The 26,178-nt window shown below is 32.0% G+C and overlaps 1 protein-coding gene across 1 annotated transcript in view; it reads left to right on the top strand.

The window, feature by feature from the left end:
• The first annotated feature begins 2,925 nt into the window (after positions 1–2,925).
• Positions 2,926–26,178, top strand: part of LOC134684558 (von Willebrand factor D and EGF domain-containing protein-like) — a 31,148-nt gene continuing 7,895 nt past the window's right edge. The window contains exons 1-9 of the mRNA XM_063543852.1: positions 2,926–3,094; positions 3,690–3,854; positions 5,764–5,778; positions 7,671–7,930; positions 14,364–14,450; positions 16,012–16,371; positions 18,191–18,285; positions 21,822–21,891; positions 24,101–24,289. Coding sequence (XP_063399922.1) covers positions 2,926–3,094; positions 3,690–3,854; positions 5,764–5,778; positions 7,671–7,930; positions 14,364–14,450; positions 16,012–16,371; positions 18,191–18,285; positions 21,822–21,891; positions 24,101–24,289 — 1,410 coding nt within the window. The remainder of the gene's footprint in view (positions 3,095–3,689; positions 3,855–5,763; positions 5,779–7,670; positions 7,931–14,363; positions 14,451–16,011; positions 16,372–18,190; positions 18,286–21,821; positions 21,892–24,100; positions 24,290–26,178) is intronic.

The raw sequence follows: 26,178 nt of genomic DNA, 5'->3' as shown, positions 1-26,178 counted from the left end.
AAAGTCAGAACCGTGCAATTCAGTGGTTGACGTTGTTTGCTGAATATCAATTTTGGTTTTTTTAATTGTTTTGAACATATATCAGGCCATTAGTTTTCATGTGTGAGTGGTTTACATTTGTCGTTATGTGAACTTCTATAGCTGACTCTGTGGTACGGGTTAAGCTCATAGAAGTAGGCTGTATAGTTTTTATCTTTTATATCATTTAGTGTCTGGTTTATAGTTGTCTCATTTGCAATCAAATTATGTCTTGTTAATTCGCCTATACGCGCAAAATCTACAACAATCTACAAAGATTGGTAAGAAATGTAAGTTTTGCACGTTTTAAAGCAAAAAAATCACATTTTTTTCTGAAATGTATGATTTTAGTCTTAGATGCATGATTTTTTAATTAGCTGTTAGTGGCTCAGATCTGTTCATTGTGTATTTTTGTGTCATGATGTATAAGTACCCGGCCACGTCCACTTGTATTTTTTGTCTATCTGATGAATTAATCCTTTTTCAACTGATTTTTATAGTTCGTTCTTATGTTACTGTTATACCACTGTCCCAGGTTAGGGGAGGGTTGGGATCCCGCTTACATGTTTAACCCCGCCACATTATTTATGTATGTACCTGTCCAAAGTCAGGAGCCTGTAATTCAGTGGTTGTCGTTTGTTTATGTGTTTCATATTTGTTTTTCGTTCATTTTTTACATAAATAAGGCCGTTAGTTTTCTCGTTTCAATTGTTTTACATTGTCTTATCGGGGCCATTTGTAGCTGACTATGCGGTATGGGCTTTGCTCATTGTTGAAGGCAGTACGGTTACCTATAGTTGTTAATGTTTGTGTCATTTTGGTCTTTTGTGGATATTTGTCTCATTGGCAATAATACCACGTCTTCTTTTTTATATATTCATTGAATTGATACCCTTTTTTAGCTCAGTAAAATTATTTTGATACTACACGGTGCATTCTTTGGGAGGACAAATCAAATACTCTATACTCTAAATATAAACCCTAAATAATGTCAAAATATAGAAAATTGTCCAGCACCGTAACAATGAGCAGCATGGCTGTATTGACTAATGATAATTGCCTTATAGAAAAGAATGAATTCTGGATAATGTATTAATGTGAGTTCAATATATAATCCAAAATAATTTATCTTAATAAAAGGTGTTGTTTATACCAAATTTAGAGTTAACAACGATAAAGACAATATATAAAGATCTTACTACATTGTTATTGCTAATTAGAAAAGTTATTCAACAATGAATAGATGTCAAGTTATTATACATTTAAAAAAAATGGAAAATATATGACCTATAAGACGGTGCCAAAAGGGCTAAATTGGAAACAAACGTAAATTTTACAATAGCTACTAGCTAAGGGAACGAAATCCTTTCACTTTTGTAGAGAGTTCCCCGTGTCAAACTAATGTCTTAATTTAAAAACGGCAGTTATTTCAGGTTATATAACAATCATTCAACTCAAGCGATTTTCGTTAGGAACAAATTCGCAGTGATATTAGAAAATTCCAGATAAATTAACGCTGCATATATGATCGTATGTCTAACATAATAACGAAATGATGATTTTAACGTTTTCAATAAAAAAACGCATTTCAAAAACAAATTTTCATTTCTTCAATGTCAATAGTGGATTGGCTAGTTTTATTTCAATATTTGATTTACCATTTGCATTTGCTTATACTTATTTTTATCTAGCCAATGAGATTTTTCACCATAGATAAGCGAAATGCAAAATTTTCCTTTTAAACGAAACTTCATAGTTGCATCTCAATGTTGGGAAAAAATGCTTGCCCTTAGGTCGATTGTTTTTATTTTGCGTGAGTATTGACATCACTGTGCTTTGTTTGTTCATGTTTTAGATTTTTATTTGAACTTATGTTAATATAAATCAATGCTAATCGCAAAGGATTAAAATTCTACAGTCACACTGTATTGTATCTTTATTTCGGTGGTTCTATTTAATTGATTACTTTGAACAGTAAAGGTTACAAAATTGATAAGCTGCAACAAAAATTTCGATAGCAGTACCAGATATCTGCTGTGTGTAGCTAATCTTTGTATTAATTTTCGCATCTTTTATTGATGTATGATTTATTCATCTTGCTAGTTTTCCATTTTCTGTATCATATTGAACGGCCTTTTATAGCTGACTATGCGGTATGGGCTTTGCTCACTGTTTAAGGTCGTACGGTGACCAATAATTGTTAATTTCGGTGAAGTTTTGATCTCTTTCGGATAGTTGTCTCGTTGGAAATCATATCACATCCTCTTTTTATATTTACTAGAGTAAGTATACACTTATTATTCGTGACTTAAACATAAATTAACAGTTTTATAAATACTTATCGTTGGTAAGAGGAATGACAAACGATTAGTTGACTACTTTATAGATCCTTTATTACTACAAATTCTAAAATGAAAGCGATGTGTCAAAACAAGTGTTGCAAGAAGAAAAATATTTACCAAAGGGTCTGCATGTTAAAGTTTTATTAACATGACGATCTGGTTTCATTTTGGATTATTTCTTCAGAAAAGGCTATTCGTATTGTTATATATATCTAAGTCATATTTTTCGTGCATAGATTGAGCCCGTTTTGACAATAAGCTGTACCAAATGTACGTAAATACTATGCAGTTATTTGTTTGTTGCAATTTGTTTTGTTTACGTACTGGCTATAGAATATGACCTCTATGTTCATCTCATTACAATAAACAATATTAATTCCCTTGGATAGCTGAGTAAAACTCAAAGTTTAAGGTGAGTAAGTACATTATTTAAATACTATGTCTATATTTAAAGAAGTGCAACCTATAACAGTTATGCTTTTAGATTAATAATTCCGCTTTTCATACAGTATATGGAGTTACTCGTAATGAAGATCCATGCAAAGCATACACACATCTACCTGAAATGGAAAGAAGATTAACATCGTACCGCTCAGATGTGGACAACGGTGAAATTGACATTTGTGATAAATATTTACCCGCTGGTGGGGCTTGGTATTTTGTTGATGTAGATATGCCAACGACGGCACCGCCAATGTTCAGCTGTGGTACTACGTTCTCTATCTGGTACAACGGTACGTCTACTAATGTTTTAATTAGAAGTTTGAATGTGATATACTTATGCACATGATAAACGCACAGTAACATACTAAATGAATAGAAGAACCGAAACATTATACTTATATACAGATTATAGTTACTACATGTATCGTTTATATGTAAAATGAACAAAAATACCGAACTTTCTAAACGGAAAGATTGTAATAAAATAGAAAAATGAAAAGCTGAAACAATCAAATGAATGGATAATTACTGACATATTCCTCACATGGTACAGGTGTTTTCTTATCGTGGATTACACCTGGCTTTATATCTAGCTGAACATCTCACTTGTAAAACATTCGATCAAAACTTCATTATTCTGACAAGGATGTGTGAGCAAAGCAAACAAACATAATAGGCAAAAGTTTCAAAAACATATCACATTCAACATGAGACAAATTTCAGACCTCAGACTAAAGAACTTATTGTCTGGTTATAGTTACCAATTTGTTTTTTTCTTATTCGCTATAATACTTGGAAAACACACACTCAGATTTACACACTGGACACTGTTAAATACATTCTACTAATATGTATAGCTTATTTGACTTGGTGATTCTAATGCAGGAACGTTGCCTACAGATAGTAGAGTTGTTCATGGAAAGGCTTGTAAAGTTAAAGGAAAGTCGCATCCATGTGATACAGAATATCTAATTTCAATAAAGAAATGTGTAAACTTTAATGTTTACTTCTTGCGGCCAACTAAAACATGTGCAGAGGCCTATTGTTTTGGTAAGTTTAGTTCATTTACAAGCCACTGTTTGAATGAGTTTACATTGTTAATAAGAGTCTGACTGGCCAGTTATTCACAAATTGTCTTCCGAGATATAGAAAATAACTGCATTGATGGTGACTCAATACATTCAGTTGTTAATATTCTTGTGGAACCCTATCCTGGACCTTAGGTAGTATATTTTTGTACTGTTAATAAAACATGTAATCAGCAAACTCTTCTATTAGCATGGTATATCTCATAATGATATGGTATAATCATGTATATTTATTATATAGTAATTTTAATAAATTTACTGTTTGCAAGTGTATTAACTATTCGAAATTCTAAAGGTGTTCTTATCCCCCTTAGCCGTATTGGGCACAACTTTTCGGAACTTTTCGTCCTCAAAGCTCTTCAACTTTGTAGTTGTTTTGGCTTTCGAACATATTTTACCTAAGAGTCACTGGTTGGTCTTGCTGAGACGAAACGCACGTCTGGCGTTTTAAATTTTAAACCTTGTACTTTTTGATAGCTAGTAATTTGTTTTTCTCTGTCCCATATGTTCTCCTATTTATTTGTTTTAAAATCATTTCATGTAGTGTTGTCATTTTGATGAAATATTTAACATTGCAATAAAGCATGAAGTTTGGCTAGCCACAAAACCAGGTTCAACTCACAATGGTTTTCTTAAACTGTCCTGTACCAAGTAGGAAAAATGGCAATACTTTATCATAGTTAGTTTTTGTATGTGTTACATTTTAGTGTTATGTTTCTGTTGTGTCGTAGTTCTTCTCTTATATTTGATGTGTTTCCCTTTGTTTTAGTTTGTAACCCGTTTTTTTTTTCTCTCAATCGATTTATGAATTTCGAACAGCGGTTCACTATTGTTTCCACCATGTATGAGTTTTTTTGTCATGATTTTGGCTTTTTTAGACATCTGTATTTACCGATTTCGCACAAAAATACAGATAGGTCAAGTTGCCTAATAGTTTCTCAATAGGCGGTAACGGTAACTTTTTCTGCTGTTGCTCAGTCAATCTCGTTAACTTGGATATGTATGATGGCTCGTTTCTAAGCTGGACATTTTTTCACATAATTATATGGTGAAATTTTCGGGGTACGAAGTGAGATTATTTTTCCGTAAATTAGCAAACCCCGATTATCCTTTTGAGATCCGACTCCGTGTGGTAAAAAATCCCCGTTTTAACACAATAGGTTCTTCGAAAATTTAAAACTTTGAACACATTTAATGGCTAAATAGTTTTACACATTTGTCAATTTACACAAATGTTTCTGCTTATTCATTTGTTTTTGATAGAAATGTGCCAAATATCACTACACCGAGATATTTAAAAAGAAGTATTCAAAATGAGTGATGCGTTTTTAATGTCTGTCAGTATATTATATTTAAAGAGTGTGTTACTTATATGATTATGTGTTTATGAAAAATCGCAATAAATATTATGTAAGACTAAAAATTAAGGTTAGTGTACAACTTTGTAGTATTGCTTGATGCAAAACTAGACTGGGTTTATGCCTTTTAATCTTATTTCCAGAACTTCTCCTTAATGTTTCAAATTGTATGATTTAAAATCGGAAATAAAACTTTTGCTTTGATATATTATATCGCTACTAAATTATACGTGTGACAACAACTTAGAAAAGTGATTGTTAAACGAGTTCATAAACTCGTCCTGGAAGAGCTAACTTTAAATGATTTTTGTCCTATTCTATGTCACATTTGGCAAAGAAGCTTCTAATATGTTATAGACTTATACAGGTCTGACTTTAAATTTGGTATGAAGGTTCCTGATGGATCATAGGAATAGTTTTATTTGATTTACAATAGTGTCATTGTTGTTTAATTTTTATGTAAATTGCTTTCTTGGAAAATATCATCTGATAATAGATCTGTTTTTCTTGCAGGCAGAGGTACTTTAGGTGAGTAATTAATAATAATATATATGTATAGATTTACAAATAAGATATTGTATTTTTGATTTTTCTTGTAAATAAATCAAAAGGTGTCCCGTTTTGCATAATCTGCCAATTGTGTATGGTAAAAGACATATTAACTTGAATAAAATATTACTTGCGACCTTCGGAAACCTGTATCGCTTGCCTTTCGGAACAACGCATTGCACACATTACATTTGAATTCTTGAAATATAACATTGCTGTATAAAAGACACAAACTATGGCAGGCTATAATATATAAACACTTTATGAATATAGTTTTATTCGTCATAAATGTATTTTTTTACTTCGCAAAGCGTGAGTGCAATTTTCATTTTCTCTCAATTCAACCATTTATTGATAAAAATATTGAAAAAAGAAAATGCAATAAAATTAAACTTAACAATAGTCCAACCAATTTGTCTGCAAGGTGCATTGTTATTAACATATTCATGGTAGGAGGACAAACTTGTCTGCTTCAGTAAATGAGACGTTGCGTTAGAATAATTTAAAGCTACAAGGAGAGTACTAAAGGGTTGAGTTACCAGTCCATAGAATTATATTGAGATATTGTTTCTATTTCGGTTTAAATTTCAAATTTCTTTTTTTGCTCCACCTACGATAGTGGAGGGGCATTATGTTTTCTGGTCTGTACGCCTGTTCGTTCATTCGTTCGTTCGTCCGTTCGTTCCGTTTCAGGTTAAAGTTTTTGGTCAAGGTAATGTTTGATGAAGTTGGAGTCACATGAATTTGAAACTCAGTACACATGTTTCTTATTTCTTATGATATGATCTGTCAAATTTCACGGTCCACTGAACATAGAAAATGATAGTGCGAGTGGGGCATCCTTGTACTTGGGACACATTCTTGTTTTTTACAGAAACTTTGTTTTTCGAAGTAGTTGACAGATCGGGAAAAATAATGATCACCCAAGTGTTTCTAAATCAATGTTCTCATTCAAAGGGTTAAAGGTGTACTTTGATCCCAAATCTGTTGTCGGTACATTAAAACACAGCCATTGCTCGATTATCCTATATGTCATCATCCTCACAAACGTGGCTATTTGCATGATTTGGTAAAACGCATTTTGGATATCTGGCATAATTGTTGTTGGTTGTAATATGACGCTTGTTTGTATGTTTTTTTGGAAGAAGGTCGCACCCAAACATATATATACGATCAAAGGAAATAAAGTGGTCAACATCCTTTTAGAAATGCAAAGGACGCAGTATTTGTCCAGCGAATTCTTGTATATGAAGTTTGGATTATTTGTATTCAAACTCCTATTTACTTAAACAAGAATGGTCATAATCATGATTAGTTTAATTTGAATTATTTATAAAAATAAATAAATATATGTATATATATATATAATATTGTATCATTTGAACATTGCTGTAAAAGTCGGAAAATTCAAAGTATTACACTAAACAAAATGTGATTTATTCCAAAGGAACATTTTCCCCAAAAAATTATTATTCTGACTTTCCATAAGAATTCAAATAATGGAATATCTTATATCATCATCGGTACTATGGACGCGTAATTGGGTCATTCTTTTCTTTTAATTGTTGACTTATCTTGGATTTATCAACTTCAATTTTGGAATTATGAACTTAAAATTCCATAATTAATAAAGTTACAGGATGGCCCTTATACATTCGTTTTTGATGAGTTTTGTTATTTGATTTTGGAATGTGATTATGGACTTTCCGAATTGATTTTCCTGAAAGTTCAGTATATTTGTGATTTCAATTTTTTATACGATTCAGTACGGTACCATGTGGAGACTATAGACTTTTGGTTATACTTATGCATTGTTTTTGTATTATAAATTTATGATGATTGATATGAAAAGTAACTTCATTTGTTTCAAGATACACCACCTTCTGAAGTTCTCAAAACAAAACCTCAAGTAAAATATGTCTTAGAACCAGTTTCCGCCGACGGTATAACCAGAGACGTTCTACAGTTCGAGTGTTATTTTGGAAAAACCTCAGATTTGCAAAGTCCGTATTATCAAGTTACATGGGTTGTTAACGGTGAATCAGTCATGACAAAAACAGCTAGCAAGTCGGAACTTACAAGCCTTCGACTTAAAGACTTAACATCAAGTATTTCAACTCTTGATAAAACTGTAAGTTTTTGTTTTTTTTTCAGTATTTTGCAAACTATGTAACTCCTTCACTTTTCTTCACCCCTCAAATGTAAATAAAATAAGTACATTTTTTCATTTGATTGATAAATGTGTTCTAATATTGCTATTTATTGAAATACAGAGAAGTCAAATATATACCTTTCTTCATAAAATTCAAAGGTAGGTGCACCAATCATTACCTTAAACAAGTTTGTAAAGATTATCCTTAATAATCGTTTCGAAATGTAGGATGTAGTAATGTGAAATTATAGAAATGTATAATTTACAATTGAAAATACACGTCAGAAAAGCATTAGTTAAGGAACAAAATTAGCTTCAAATATTGATACGTTAATAAAATCTAATTGAGATATTCGATTTTTTTACAAAAGGGCGATAAAAGGCTGACTCGGACTTTTTCTTTATATCTAACCTATGCAATAATAAAAAAAAACCCGGAGGTTTGTATCCCTCATTTATTTAATGGTTGTTGATTTGTCTAACTATTATCACTCTCGGCAATAAAGTTGTAAAAATATGTGTTAGTGGGTTTGAATGTCCCTATAATTAAAACCCGAAAAAATATTTGCATTCAACACACACCATACAGTCTTATTTGTGTTCTTGTACTGTGATAAACGTCTCTGTTTATGCAGAGTAAAAAGTAAAATAACCAAAAAAAGTGAATTCTGAAGAAGATTCAAAACGAAAAGTCCTAAATCCAAAGGCAACATCAAAAGCTTAAACCCTTCAAACGAATGAATAACACATGTCATATTCCTAAGGTAGTATAGGCATTGTCTTTCTCGAAAATGGTAGATTAAACCTGGTTTTAAAGCTAGCTCTAAACCTTTCACTTGTATGACAGTTACATCAAATTCCATTATATTGACAACGATGTACGAACAAAACAAACAAACAAAATTAAGCAAAGCAACAGTAGTAAACAGCAACACGACCTCCACAAAAATGGGGGGGGGGGGGGGGGGGGGTTCCGCAGCTGCTCCGGAAGGGAAAGCAGATCCTGTCCCACAAATTGCACCTGATGTATTGCTCATGTTATTACAAGGACGATAAAAGATTTAAATCGGTCACATTCGTGAAAAGGAGACGCGTTTGTAGTTGCGACAATTGCTTTTATCCGATATCATCCGTGAAACGGATATTCCATAACGTTCAACCAACTCATGATGACATCCGTACAATTTATCTAGTGATGATTTCAACTTCACCATTTATTACTCTTGGTATACATAAACATGAAAAGGTCACAATTGGCAAGCTGAAGTCATCGCTTTTGTTGTAAAGTTTTGTTTATTGACCGACCCTTACTAAAACTCAATTACATCAAACGAATAGACAACAACTGTCATATTCCTGACTTGGTACAGGCATTGTCTCATGTAGAAGTTGGTGGATTGAATAAAATTGAGAATGAAAATTGGGAATGTGTCAAAGAGACAACAACTTGACCATAGAAAAAACAACAACAGAAGGTCACCAACAGGTCTTCCATGTGGCAAGAAATTCCCGCAATAAAATGATTAAGAGTGGTATAAAAATAGCAGTTACTGTGATGTAAAAAAACTCTCTTCAGCTGGCCCCTTAACAAATATATACTAGTTCAGTGTTAATGAACGCCATGCTAATTTCCAAATAGTTCACAAGAAACTAAAATTTAATAATACAAGACTAACAAACCTGGTTTTATAACTAGCTAAACCTTTCACTGATATGATAGTTGCATCACATTCCATTTTATTGACAATGGCACGTGAAAAAACCCCAGATATTATAGATGAAAATGTCAAAATAAGGGGTACAGCAGTCAACATTGTGTTATTATTTTAATCACAATAAATCAAACTTGTATATTTGGATTCGCAGAATTCACGTATTCAATTCTTTATTAACCAAATGTTTTACAACATATAGGTACAAGATTATGTACATGTTAGGGTTTCATTTTGTTTTAGTTTAAAGACCCGGATGCATGTACATTTTTGAAATGCTCGCATCATTTTTCTTTTTTAAATTTCACATTCTTATCTTTATCTCCTTTAAAGGAATATAACGGGTTTTTTGAACAACGATTAAATAATAACAAATATAAAACACAAAGCTCATATATTAACCCGAGGTATTTGTCTACATATCAATGCAATGTGATTATAGTCAAATAGTCCAAAGTGTGTATATGTATTTAAATCAATGTAGAAAGTCTGTGTACGCTTTTCATAATGTCCTTCCACAAAATTAATCAAAATTTGGTAACTATGTTGAACACTTATATCCCATCGAATTTGAGATCAAATATGCTATTGATAACGTTACCTCATTTGTTGACTTACATATAAAAAATGACGATAAGAAAAAGGGTAGGTTCAACACTAAGTTTAACGACAAAATAGATGATTTTTGCTTCACATTTGTAAATTGTCGATTGATATTTAGCAACATGTAATCAGCACCTGCATAAATAACATATGTCTCCAAATTGATAAGATATTTCATGGCTTCCATTTCCTATCAAGGTGTCCTTAGAAGAGGTTTGCTTCTTTTTTGACAACGAAAATGTCCCAATATTCTTCGCCACAACTCCGTCCTCGTGTTCCTCAAATGTGGCCTACTTGCTAAGACTTATCATCGGATTAGTATCAGATGAACAACACGAAGAGTTTCACTTTGGTAAAAGGATCTGCTTACCCTTCCGGAACATCGGAGATCACCTCCGGTTTTTTGGTGGGGTTCGTGTAGCTTTGTTGTGTACAATTGTGTATCGTTGATTTGTTTCCTTTTGTTGCCCTGGCTTTGTCATTTTTATTTCGAGTGCATGCGTATCTTAAGACCTTCTTTTCTAATTAATGAATTCCAATTAATAGTACGGTGACCGAGGAAGGAAAAGTCGCTTATTTAAGGAGTTTAATTGTCATTCGGACTATACGGCTATTAATCACAGTAATGGTAGTTCAAAGGTTAAACTTAACATTTTGACTTGTTGTCAAAAATCGTACGGTGCAATTTTCGTAAAATAGGCTCTGAAGTAGGTTAGTCTACTTGAACGAAAAATCGACTTCATGACCTTATTCATGTTTTTTTAACGATTACAAATAAAGTTTAGCAAAATTAATTCGTAAATTAAAGAGTTTTTGTAAAAATTTAACACTACAAATAATTTGCATTTAATAGAGTACGTTCCAATTTAATTTTTTTTTTTTTAACGCAAAATATAAAATAATTAACATTTAAATGATATTTCATAAATGTGTACCTTTATCAATAATATCAAATTCATTTGTCTCAGAAGCACTTTTCCAGCAATTAAAGCCAGACAAAATTCATAACGCTCATATGACGGAGCTATTCGAAGCTCATATACAGCCTCATATAAATACATATACGTAATTGGGATGGGATGTATTACTTACATTTACCTACTGGGATATGTTCATTGAAGCAGCAGACATTTAGCTGTCAAATGTAATAGCAGAACGAGAGGGAAATTGGTCTCTTCCTTGAGATCGTCATCTCAAATGTAACATTATAGTTTTGTAACCAACCGTACTGCACGAAGGTGGATACTCGATATGCTTAAATTTTCTGAGAACAATTGATCACCTTTTATAGATGGCTACTTTGCTTAGACCAATTCCTGGACATTTTAATTGTACTATGACATGGCAACAGAAAAGACCGTTATAAAAGCCTCAAGGGGATTATGTGCCACTGTAGGCATAAAAAATCAAAAGTCTTGTGTTTGTTAGATGGACCCTTACTAGACATTTCATAGAATCCAATAGTCGTGTAATGCTGAAAACGGATGGAAATTATGCGAATTCACAAGAAGAAACAAAGCCAACGGCAAGGAAAGGAGATGGAGAACATGTAATTGCTATTTTGAACCATCTAAATGATCCATAACGTATCCCTTTTGTGTGGAATCCCACCCTCGATGTCTTATCAATATCTCTTCTTAAATGCATGCCTCAAGAAATATTCGAGGTTCTTTGCGCACAGTGTGGAGGACGGCTTGAACCTGTCTAAACATTTTATCACTAGTGCATTTTTTTAAGATCTCAATGAGTTTTTATAGTCCAATACCAAAGTCAAACACAAACCTTAAATATAAATCAGGGGAAATACTTTCAGGTCGCATAAATCCATAACTTGTGATTAGACGTGCACTTATTTCTGCAAAATGTAGAGATGATGATATCATAGAACATGTGTTGTTGCACACCGCGGTATTCCATTATCCCCTTTTCAGAAAGACGGCACCATGAGAAAATCATGCAAGTCGGATTTTGTGAAGCAATTCGAATCTTAAATCTCTTGTGCACTTTCCCTACCGTCCTTTATACCATCACTCACAACCTACATAAGAGATGGTGTGACATTGATTCAATTTATTAATAATGCTAAAAAAGGTAAAACATACGGCGACCTTGTAGCTTACTACATCACTGAAGAGAAATGTATTTTCTATGGCGGCGCACATAGTATCACTTGTTTTTGACCGCTACGACACGAACAACTCTATAAAGTCTGCCGGAAGGGAACGCCGCACAGAGACTTCATGCAAAGTGTATCAGATTATAGAGCGGAGAAGTATTCCTGATTGGAAAACTTTGACAAATCCCATAAGATTTCACCTGATGTGAGCTTTACATAGTCAGAACGTTTGTAAATTCCGAAATTGTCAAAGTTATTTATACCAACACTGTTCATGGCTGTCGTAGCTTGTTCAGCACTCAAGAGAAGGCCTATATCCAATGCCATAAACTTTGTCACGGAGTAATAGGAAAGAGTGGAAGAACAATCATACGGACATCTTATACAATTGTAATTGTTCTATGTGATCGCCCAGTAGTCAGCACTTCGGTATTGACATGAATATCAATTATATGGCCATTTTTATAAATTTTCTGTTTACAAAAATTTGAAATTTTCGAAAAACTCGTATTTGGCACAACTTTTTGGAATTTTGGGTCCTCAATGCTCTTCAATTTTGTATTTGTTTGGCTTTTTAACTGTTTTGATCTGAGCGTCACTGATGACTCTTATATAGACGAAACGCGCGTCTGGCGTATTAAATTATAATCCTGGTACCTTTGATAACTATATTTGCTACTATAAAACATATGTCACATACAAGCGAGTTGTTGCGGATGTGGAACATTAGCAGCGTAAATGATGAACAGAATGTTTTACGTACTTCGTTTCAAACTAACAATTTGGACAGCATTACACATTGCTAAACCCCTATCCGGTCACCTTAAGAATACGGTGGGCGAGAGTAAAATGAGGCATTACACCGTGTGTATTTTAAAGGGCATATTTCAGCAGAATTCTTGCAGGATCTTGTGTCTTCATTGAAAGGAACATCTGCATGTGTTAGAGTCGTGTGTTTGTTCACTACAAAACCTTACATGTCCGGGGCTTTGATCATGTAAAGGGTCAGAATTATATAGAAAATTTCAAATCATGTTCCTTGATAATTAACCAGAAGATATAATTCTGTTGTGTGGAGCTCTTTGGTTTGGATGTTGAATTGAAACTATTTTCGGAGTATTGAGTGCTTTTTAGTTTAAATGAATTTCATTAATGATCTTATGCAAAATATGCCTTCATGACAGTAGGGTGCAGGTTGAAATAATATTTATCATTTATTGATGAGGTTGAATGTCAGCCGGCAAGGTAACTCTTGTAATTTTAACAGAATATGTATTGATCTTGTGTAATAAAACAAGTATTTGAAAAACGCCAATTTCCAGAAAAAAAACGATTTCTTATTCATTTTGTTTTAACATTTTCGAGATAATTCATTGATTATTGATATAAGAAAATGTCTGTATCTAGAATTTAATCTAAATTGTTAATATATATTTCTTCAAATTTTGAAAGTATGTTAGAAAAAATAAAAACAGAATTTGATCTTTGACCTCATTTTATGCAAAACTTTTACCACATTTCTTTTTGACAACATCGATATTTCAATAGTACTCATTTTCCCGAATTCAATTATATATAATATAGTCATATAGTATGTTTGACGATTAAATCTAAATAATATTGGGTATGGTCACCGTACTATAAGAAAGGCATATGACAGTTGTTATCTGATTTTGTCATTTGATTAGGGACTTTCCATTTTGAATTTTCCTCGGAGTTCAGTATTTTTGTAAAGTTATTTTTTGCTTGATTGCATAGAAAACATATGCGTATATTTAAAAATCATTCAGGTCAGTAATTGGTAAATGAATTGGAAATACTGTTCTTGTAAACAAATATAGCAGTCCCGTATTCAATAAAATGCTTTGTTATGTCTGAGAAATTTGTTTTATTTTTCTAAATGTATAAATGTGCAACAGTGACAACAGCATTATATATTCTTGACAAAATTATAATTTCATGTTCAATTTTTCTGTTTCAGCTTATGTGTGTTGTAAGACCAAAGAATAATATTGATGGACGATCTGGTCATACAAATAAAAGTGAATCATTCTATGCTGGTATCAAGGTATATTAGATATAGGGTATTTATAATTCAATGAAAAAGATGTATTGGGTACGCTAAAGTCAAGGATAGTTAAAAAAAAAACATAATTCTCACACTGTATCCTGCCAATAGCTGCTATGATATTTTTGTGAGATAGGCGTATTGTATGTTTTGGTTTTATATTAAAAGTAAGATGTTATTCTAAATCAATTTTATTGAGCTAAAAAAAACACGAAATATGATAGGAATCAACGTTGATATGAGCACTTAGATAATACCAACTATAGTAGATTACAGTTATTCAAATAAAAATGATATAGTTATCAAAGGTAAGCAAATTAGTATTAAAAATGGACTGATTGCTTCTATACCTTTATTTTTTGTTACAATCGTTTCATATTTGGTAGCTAATAAGATTGTTATTGCCTCGTATGAATGTTTACCTTGATATTATAAAGGTTCTTGTTGTCTCGAAAACATGTAGTACACACCATTTTCTTTGTTCTCCAAATAGTTTTGACTTTTTATCTTGATATTATTACCGTTTTTTCGTGTCATATCTGTAACAACATTATTTTTTTCAATAACATTTGTCGTAGAACTGTCAAAGTACGTTTTAGGTTACACTCTGTAAATGTAAACAATGAAATTTCTAATATTACTCCCTGATTACTTGCTGATAAAGATGTGCCACTTCTACTTTAAAATTGCGTAAAGAAATATATCCCAAGGCAGAAGGTTGATATGCACTAAAATTTAATTCAAAGGAAATATTTTCAACATTTAAATACCCCAAACCTCTTAGAGTATAAACTAAATTACTAAATTCTGTATTATCCCTACCTTCGTTTTGGATCTTATTCATAATTCGATATTTGCAGCTATCGTGTGTTTTTATACTGGTAACATTCCGAAGTTATATCTATATGATATGAAGTATCTAGATCTTATCAAGGAACCAGTACCCTAATAATTAAAATATCTAATAATATTATAAATCTTCTTTTGAAACATGCTTCGTATATTAGTTGTTATTGTCTGCGTCATTTTGGTCTTCTTTGGATAGTTGTCTCATTAGCAATCATACCACATCTTTTTTTTTATATTCGTGAAACAGCTTAACTTACAAAATGCAACCTATACTAACATTTATTCACTCTCTTTAAAAACACTGTTTCACTCGTCAATGTGAACCTAAAATCATTCATTTTCTTTAAAATTTGAAAACAAGACTTTGTCAGCTTACCAATATGTGAATGTTTTCTAAAGTTTATCAGGATAGCCTTTTAATTTCTGTGGATTCATTTATTTTCGTGGGTACTAATTTTTGTGAATTGAATAAAACTTGGACTTTGGTAGACTTTTAATTTCGTGGTTCTGCCAAAGTCTGCATGCAAGTTTATTGCAAATTTTTTATTTGTTGATCATTTATTTCGTGGTTCACCTGTACCCACAAAATCCACGAAAATTGATATCCAACGAAAAATAATGAATTCACAGTATTTTTATGATAGATTTTAATGAGATTCACTCAACATGTACATTGTCACATATACAACGTTTGCTTAATACTTTAATTAAGGTGAGCAAGACTTCTTTTTCTCTGGAGGCCGACTCTAACGTGGAATTAAAGTTTAATTTAACAGTTCCATTTGGTTGTATGCGGAGATCCTCCTTACCAAATACAAACTGTGAAATTACAGTACAGATGTTAACAAAACCAGATGCAGGACATACAAACTGTACTAGTAAAATCATTTCAAATGCAGTGAACTGTCGTTTACAAATAAAGCAGCTTGATTGGAGTAAGGAACATTCCATTAAATTGTCATTCAAAGGAAAAGGGACATACAACGTTGGATATCCAAATGCATTTTCTGTCAATCTTGAAACATCTATAGTGGATGATATATGGGATGAATACAAATTCCCTACCATAACGGTGAGTATACATATTTGTCAAGATATCGACAAGTACTTCAATTGGTGCATTTGCCTTGTCATTTAAAAGAAGTTACTTATAAATAAAGTTTAAACCTGAAGACACATTCTGTATTATTATGTCCGCTGAAAAAATTATTAAAGTACTGGGTATGTCAGAATATTCGCTGCAGTATAGCCTATTTGTGTAAATGCAACGTAAAGCAAATACCAATCACACCAACAGAAAAAAATATGGTAAACCATATTGTGTTCTTGCATGAATCGAAATTAAAGCTGTCTTTTTACCTTATTTAAGAAAGTAACTTCTGCTCCTATGAACAACATGCGTTGACAACTCTTCTGATTGTGTATAATCAACAATGTGAACGCAGCAGTCGAACGTCACTCATTATCAATGTTAACGTTAAATTTACTATTTTACGATGCCGAAACGAATTCCCATATCGAAACACATTCTGTTTATATGATAATCAAAAGATGTTGTATGAAGCCATTGCGACAATTCTCCACAAAAAAATAGATGACACAGAGATTCACAACTATAAGTCAACGTACGGTTTCAACAATGAGCATATTTCTATCGCAAAGTCCCCTATAAAGAGCCATGAAATGACAATTCAGTTTATAAAGCAGTAGAAGAATTCTTAAAAACTTATTTTAAACAACCCGACAAAATGAAAAGTAAATCAAGACATATAACAAGTAATTATTTTACGGATACTGAGATAGGTTACAATATTCATATATATTTCTAATCTCTTGATAACTACGTTCACTGATTATGAAAAACGCGTGATCAAAATATTTTAAACGAGAATTTGGATGCAATCAGTAATAACAACAAAAATTGTATGAAGTAAACAAATATCTGATCATTGTAAAGAAAAAACTACTTCATTAATTTCGTTTACTTCAACTAAACCTTCTAGATTTTCTAGCGGGTAGCCAGTTATTTTAAAGTGTGCACCACATTTTGTATGCTATTTCGAATAGACAGAAAATATGTTACAGCCATTTTTTATAATTCAATTCTAATTTCCAATTTAAGACGAGTAAATCAGAAAATAAACGTTAATGACGAAACGGTCACATGTCAAAAAAATGTCTCTAAGCTCATAAACAAAAAACATCGCCCAATCAGAAGAATTTTTATTTATAACATTAAATTATAACCGGATAAATGTATATGTATAGTATCATTAATTCAGCGATTTCTTATACCCGGGACAATTTCAAACCCGATTTGTGATTCATAAGAATATGACAATACAACCGTTACAAAAAAATGTGGAAACCTGTATAATTTGGAAAAAAAATCTACAGTTATTAAAATGCATAGTGTTCATACTATACAAAGTATAATATGTGTATGAAATTAAATTTGTTTTGAAAAATACACAAAATAAGTTATAATGTCTTTTTATCTGAGTCATATACAATGTACTTCAGTACAATACATGTTAAATAAGCACTTTTTATTAATGTTAGTGATGAATTACAATCGTTTACCTATGTTTGAATGTCTTACATCACTGAAGATGATACAAATGAAAGTAAAAAAACTGACATAAGTATATGAATTACCGAATGAGTATGACTGTTTGTTGCAGGAATAAACCATCTTTTTTATATGGTTAATGAATTATGTCGATTTTTATGACAAACTATTGCAGAATAATGTAGGTGATTTAAACAAAAAATGTATAATGGAGGTTGACAATAACGAGCACATTCCTCTCAATAATTTTCTCTAGAAGAATGCAAAGTGTTAATTTTGTATAAGTAATCATATATTCACAGAATTTGAACATTTTCAGATAAATGTGTACAACTCCAACTCTGCATCTGCTAAGGCGAAAGGAAAGAAGTGTAAATCTCATAATGATCCACACATGCGGACATTTGATGGTCGGTAAGTCAGTCTGAATAGACATATTAAGCAAATGTCTTTTTTTTAATATACATTCAATTGAGATGTTTATTGAAGAACGATGCATTTGATGCTTTATATTGTTATTTCAGGTTTGTGCGCTTCTCATTGATGTGTGTTCTTACGTGTGTTTGTTATTTATGTCACGTAAATTAAATGGGTTTTTTTTCAGAAATATTTTTAACGAGTGACTGGTAAAAAAAAGAAATTTGTTATTTCAATTCTTCAATCAGTGCATGCATTTATTATGATCTTAGTCTTCTGTGTATGATTTTGTCATTTGTTACGCATCAAAATCAGACAAAATATTTCAGACGGTCAATTTATTTTTCAAAAAATATGTAGTTTCCTACGAATTAAATGAAATTCAGAATGGAAATGGGGAATGTGTCAAAGAGACAACAACCCGACCATAGAAAAAAACAACAACAGAAGGTCACCAACAGGTCTTCAGTGTAGCGAGAAATTCCCGCACCCGGAGGCGTCCTTCATCTGGCCCCTAAACAAATATATACTAGTTAAGTGATAATGAACGCCATACTAATTTCCATAATGTACACAAGAAACTAAAATTAAAATAATGTAAGACTAACAAATGCCAGAGGCTCCTGACTTGGGACAGGCGCAAAAATGCGGCGGGGATAAACATGTTTATTATATCTCAACCCTCAACCTATACCTCTAGCCAATGTAGAAAAGTAAACGCATAACAATACGCTTATTTAAAATTCAAATCAAGATAAGTCCGAGTCTGATGATAGAAGATGAAACCAAAGAAAATAATCAAAATGACAATAATACATAAATAACAGTAGATTACCAAAAGTTAACTGACATGCCGGCTCCAGACTTCATTTAAACTGATTGAAAGATTGTGATTTCATCATATGAATATCAGGCACAATCCTTCCCGTTAGGGGTTAAGTATCATACCATCATAACATATATGAGCAGAACATAACCCGTGTCATGCCAACAACTGTTTTTGAATAAATGTGTTTAGTTGTGATGCAAAGACCCTATAAGTGAATCAATATTAACGCCAAAATATGCAATTTTTAATGACCTGACAACAGTATCGGAACTATATCCTTTCTTGCTAAGTCTATCTAAATGTTTTGCTAGTTCTGAGATGAATACTGACATTTTGGTGCTTTATAAAGAATATTTCCATAAAAAATTGGATGTGAATTACCTGAACGTATAAGAAGACTACACGTTGATCTTCATTTACGAATGATGTCCTTATACCGATGATAAAATTTAGTAAATGTTTTGACTAGTTTGTGATATCGAAAACCCTGGTGTAATAATTTTTCAGTTATACATAAATTTCTCTCGTTAAATTCTAAAAGTATGTGTACATTAGTTTTATAATAAAAACTAGCCATTGACATGCATTTTTTTTTCATTTGAAGTTAAATATGACTTTTACTTTGCCATATGAACGAGAGTTTTTTCTAGCCGTAAAAGCCTGGTTAAACCTACCATTTTGTTTTAAAATATCCTGTGCAAGATCAGGAATATTGCAGTTGGTATCAAATAGTTCGTTTCTATGTATGTTGGCGTTTGATTTTGTTGAACTTCAGTGTTCCTGTTCCGGCGATACCTCTCCATGTGGACTGTCATTCCACGAGGGTACCCAAAGTCACAACAAAAATACAAACAACAGATTAAAACCGTCAGCATCTAATTCCTTCATCAAATAAACTTACATACACAGACCATAAGTCAAGACTTAATACGCGGTCCACAGAGGTGAATAGGGCACATTCACGAACTGTTTTAGGATTGAGCCAGCTCAACATGAGCATTAGGATCACCATTCGCCTGCAATTTTTATTCGTTGGATACTAATTTTCGTGAGTTAACCACGAATTCAAATATTCAACGAATAACATATTTCAATAGATCTTGTATACAGAGATTGTCAAAACCACGAAATCAAATATTAACGAAAATGCAAGTTTTTATCAATCAACGAAAATAAATAATCACGAAAATAAATAATCACGAAAATAAATGAATCCACAGTCCAGTCTGCTCACTCGAGAGGTAGTAATCCACAGACAACTGTGATTGTCGTAGTTTTGTTATTGGTGCATATTTTGCTCTTTTTGATTTTATTTCCTTGAATGGCTTGTCTTTTAGTAGTATAATGAAAAGAATATTGTGGAATGTTTGACCTTTTACAAATAAGGTGTTAAAAATTAATCTACAGTGATCAGATTCAATACTTAGAAAAAATTGCAGAAATTAATTATAAGGAGGAAGAATGAAACCGATACTACATAATTTATACGGTCACAATCCTGATTTGATTGACTGATAATATTTGTATGTTTCTTGGTTAAATTATAAAATATGTTTCGCTCTCGTTGATCTTTATAATAGTCATGAAATCTGATAATTTATCGATTGTGTATAAAATGAAACAAAATTCTTGCAAACAAGTGTGTGTGTGTACTGGCGGATGAAGCATTTTCTTTTCTTTTTGTATACAGTTATTATGGATATTAATTCTTCTACATTTTGGTCCTTGCAATCCACAGAGTTTCATATCGTAAACAATCCTACCATTACCATAGCTTATATTAAGGCTTTTTGTGAACATTTGAAAGCCTTTACAATATGTATGTATAGGTCACCTAAAATAAATTATAAAAACAGAAAATTGTTGTTTCATCTAGGCCTCTATAAGGTGTTCTTGTTTTAACTAGTTCCTAAACAACTCTAAAAAGGCTGATCATTAACTTTGTTAATTAGGCATATGAAAATGGTGGAATTATCTTTTTTTTAGTGTAAAAATCGTTCTGGATGTTTTAATAAAATAACTTGCTTTTGGTGATCCTTTGAATTATTTTAACCCTTTCTGAAGACCGGTACATGTATTGCTTTCATTTGATTCATAAATTCAGCAACACCAAGCGTTATCGTGATGATACTTTTTCGTTAAATAATTAAAGATATCATTTTCAAATAAATTGCCGCAGATTACCCCAAAGAAATCAAATATAAACAGCAACATGAGTAATAACTTGTATGTCCGTTTAACTTAAATACCGTTTACATATAACAAACATTTTTCTCTGAATAAACTGGTCATTTATCAATGAGGTCTTTATAAGGTTTTACTTAATAAGTGATTACAAGAACAAAAAGTATTATCTGTCTGAACAACTCTAAAAGAGATGCACATTTCGTTTGGCTTTCGTCGTCCGTCGTCGTTGGTCGTACATTTTTCATGTTTTCCCCTCTGGAAATATGGGGCAATATTTAGCTAAGACGTCCAACAAAGAACATATGGTGACAAGTCAAGTGTTGTCTAATATATTATTAATATTTTAAAATCGTTTTAAATAGAGAAATCTTACGCTGTAAAAAAAAGTTGAGCTCTACCTATTGTCTATAAATATAAACGTTATATACAATTTCTTTTTGGAATTATTACCTTAAGATGATAATGTAATAATGCTGTTGTTTTTTAAATGGAAAACATGTTTTAATTATATTTGCAGAACATATGAAAACCAACATGAGGGTGTCTATACCTTGTATGAACATATTGACCAACACACACCAATGCAAGTAAGTATATTGAGAGTAAATATTAACTCACATCGACATATTTATTTTTTCGGGTTAATTGTATGGTCTAGCGGAACGGCTGCAGTGCAGGCGATTTGGTGTCACGATATCACAGTAGCATGGGTTCGAATCCCGGCGAGGGAAGAACCAAACATTTGCGAAAGCAAATTTACAGATCTAACATTGTTGGGTTGATGTTTAGACGAGGTATATATATATATATATATATACGAGTCTAAATTGAAAACTACGTTCAAACCTATGATTGCGTTGGATAAAAACCGCAATTTTTATACGTGTGCATGTCAAACAAATTTCGTTGTAGAAGGGTCTAAAAACAGCACAAACAACATTTTCCAAACGACCAAAAAAGTGAAAAAGTATATTTAAACAAAACGCATTTGACTAACAGGTCGAACAACTGATGTTCTTTAACCCTGCTGACTGCCATTGACGATTGCCAAATAAAATTGATCACAAGATGTAACAAAATGGATCTGAATATAAATTTAATACGTCACAGAAAAAAAATTGTTAACTTGTGGCTACGATGTTGTGCCACAAACATTCGGTGTCAATATTTCTTTAGTACACCAGATCTAGATTTCGACAATATATGTCTCTTCAGTGATGTTAGGGATCGAAACGGTATTTGGAAGGCCATATAATTTACTCTCAATTTAAGATTGACTCTTGAATTTTAAGAGACAATATAGGATGAACGGATCATATAAACCGGAGGGAAAATATGATACATGCCCAAACAAAAAATATAAACGAGTCTAAATTGAAAACTACGTTCAAACCTATGATTGCGTTGGATAAAAACCGCAATTTTTATACGTGTGCCTGTCAAACAAATTTCGTTGTAGAAGGGTCTAAAAACAGCACAAACAACATTTTCCAAACGACCAAAAAAGTGAAAAAGTATATTTAAACAAAACGCATTTGACTAACAGGTCGAACAACTGATGTTCTTTAACCCTGCTGACTGCCATTGACAATTGCCAAATAAAATTGATCACATGATGTAAGAAAATGGATCTGAATATCAATTTAATACGTCACAGAAAAAAAAAATGTTAACTTGTGGCTACGATGTTGTGCCACAAACATTCGGTGTCAATATTTCTTTAGTACACCAGATCTAGATTTCGACAATATATGTCTCTTCAGTGATGTTAGGGATCAAAACGGTATTTGGAAGGCCATATAATTTACTCTCAATTTAAGATTGACTCTTGAATTTTAAGAGACAACATAGGATGAACGGATCATATAAACCGGAGGGAAAATATGATACATGCCCAAACAAAAAATATAAACGAGTCTAAATTGAAAACTACGTTCAAACCTATGATTGCGTTGGATAAAAACCGCAATTTTTATACGTGTGCATGTCAAACAATTATATATATATATATACACGAGTCTAAATTGAAAACTATAAAATTTATTTATTCGGGTTAAATGATGTTTAGACGAGTTATATATATATATATATATATATATAACTCGTCTAAACATCAACCCAACAATGTTAGATCTGTAAATTTGCTTTCGCAAATTTTTGGTTCTTCCTTCGCCTGGATTCGAACCCATCCTACCGTGATATCGTGACACCAAATCGCCTGCACTGCAGCCGTCCCGCTAGACCACACGACCACCTGGGCTCTCAAAAAAATAGCTTTCGCTGGCCATGTGTTACCTTTCCACGTCAGTTTTAATCTAGCGGCGTACTACAGTACATATATATATTTGTAAATTTCTTAATTGTCATATTTTAAAAGGGAAACTCATGACAAGGAAAGGTATTTGTCAATAAAATCAAAGCTAAGGGAAAAATACAACTGAAATGAGTTTCCTTTATGAACTTTAAATTTAAATGCAAAAAAAGTGTTTGACCGGTATATTTTGATTTGATGTGTACTGCGAACTTGATTTATTAAGCTACTTTCATCGACTAACAATATCCATAAACCTTTGATATAGAATGAAAATATTAAACTTGCTGACCTTTCATGAATCTGCAGCGCTTTTCGTATTAAACCTTCGCCTAGGAACATCGAAACCTGAACATTGAAATCAAAGGATGTATTAATACATTACAACGTTAAGAGCTGTATGATATGAATAGAAAAGGATAACAAATTAGAATTAAATTTGCCTTAGGTATACTTATATTAATAGTGTTGGGTGTTTTAAACAGGTTCAAATAAAACTTGACCACTGCTGGCCAGGTTCCTCAGTATTCTGTAATTGTGGTGTTGCAGTTCGAGCTGGGGGTGATGTTTTCATCGCTGATATATGCAACGGAAAGAAGATGATGGGTTATAAAACATGCCATGACAAAATATTAGATGTTCGTCGATTCAAAACAAATGAAAAATTGTATACTGTAAGTTTATGTTCTAATCAGCGTATTAAAATTACCTCATCATATACATTTAAAAAATAAAATCACAAAAATACTGAACTTCGAGGAAAATTCAATCGTAAAGTGCCTAATCAAATGGCAAAATTCAAATGAAAAACAAATCAAACGAATGGACAACTGTAGTATTCCTGACTTGGTACAGGCAATTTCAAATGTAGAAAATGATGGATTGAACCAGATTTTATAGCGCGAAACCTCTCACTTTAATGACAGTCGCATCAAATTCCGTTAAAAACGCAACGATGCGTGGGCAAAACAGACATGATTAATAAAAGTGAAAATATGGGTACAACAGACTTCATTGTGTTATAATCTCAAAACAAACAATCATTTCCAAAAAAACGCAAAAGCATCTATCAAATTAAAAAACACATGCATTACCTCGCGTGTCTGGTGTCAGAAATGTCAACGTCACATATGAAGAAACTTTGTCGTTCAATATTTATTCAAAACAATCAAAATTTCACATTGGGAATGAACTATTAAGAATACACATACGGTTAATATAATTACGCTAGTAATTTAATTTTGTCGTTTGTCATTGTTCAAAGTATTTTATATGATAAATGATAAATGATAAGTTACAGACTTTGTAATTTATAGTTCCCACATTAGGTAATATGTTACGCCCTTGAGTGAGTAAATCCATACTATAAAGTTAGATTTGAAAGCTCCGAAAGATACCTGCCGAAAATATAGTACTCACAATAACTGAAAGCTAAAAGTCAATAAAAAAAATAAAAATAGCAACACAAACAGATCTGATAAAACAATAGCTTAGGTTAGGTACTCGAGCAATATAGATGTTCATCAAAGATACACACAGGCCTATTATTTTGAACATCAGATATGACATCCGCACAAATCAATATGATCGAATCAAAACTTTTGAAATAGCAAATCAATAACCAAGTTAGAGAGCAATGATCAATTTAATCCCGAAAAGACATTTTCTCGGCATTTAAATTTGCGATATTCATGTACTGGCAAAAGTTGAGAAATGGAATATGTACCGACAATTTTACAATAAGTGTGGCATAGGTTTTTCTTTTTCTTTTGCGCTATTAACATTACAGTATATTATCTCTGAAACGTTTAGGCCACAATTAAGAGAAAAACTTAACAGGAATGCTGATGAACGTGGAATTAATAAATCCGCGTCATAAAGCAATCTTTGAATAATCTAGGTCATTCTTGTTGCAACCTGTCATTTAAACGTTCCAAAATAGAAAATCAAAATATTCAAAACTCTTTTTAAACGACAGTCAACTCTTTATAATAAGGTGACAACGCAATGCCTTGTGCAACATTCCCCTTTAATCAGAGCATACTAAAAATCGATTTAAGTGCAACTACACGTATTTGACAATGATACCCTTTCTAAGATTGCCAATATTTTTTCTAAATTAAATCTGTCCGCAAAGTTAACAAAACTTTAAAGATATCATGCATTGAAGATTGTGTTGACGGGATATTTATCCATTGACGACGCTGATATATTTTTTTCACAGAGGATTGAAGTATTTATATGTTAATTCTCTATCTTACTTTCTATCCGAATGGTGGATAACATAAAGGTGTTAATTGCACTGCTACTAAATGGTCTTCAATTTCGTATTTCACTGGTCACGTAAAGCATTTTTGATTCAAGTTTCATACTACTATTTTATACTACTGATGCCTTTATTTATCAATTATTTGTAGTTTTCTTACTAAACATTTCCGTTCACAATTTCAATTCTGGTATTTATGATGATTCTACTAATATTGTTTCCTTGCAGTGTTACGATTCCATAGTATTTTAGCTTCTTAAAGATCCTAAAGATTCGGAGAAGGTATTGCTACATTTA

The sequence above is a fragment of the Mytilus trossulus genome, chromosome 9 (assembly GCF_036588685.1).
Source record: "Mytilus trossulus isolate FHL-02 chromosome 9, PNRI_Mtr1.1.1.hap1, whole genome shotgun sequence".
Taxonomy (NCBI): Eukaryota; Metazoa; Mollusca; class Bivalvia; order Mytilida; family Mytilidae; genus Mytilus; species Mytilus trossulus.
Note: the sequence above shows the minus strand (reverse complement) of the source record. Positions and strands in the feature narration are given on the sequence as shown.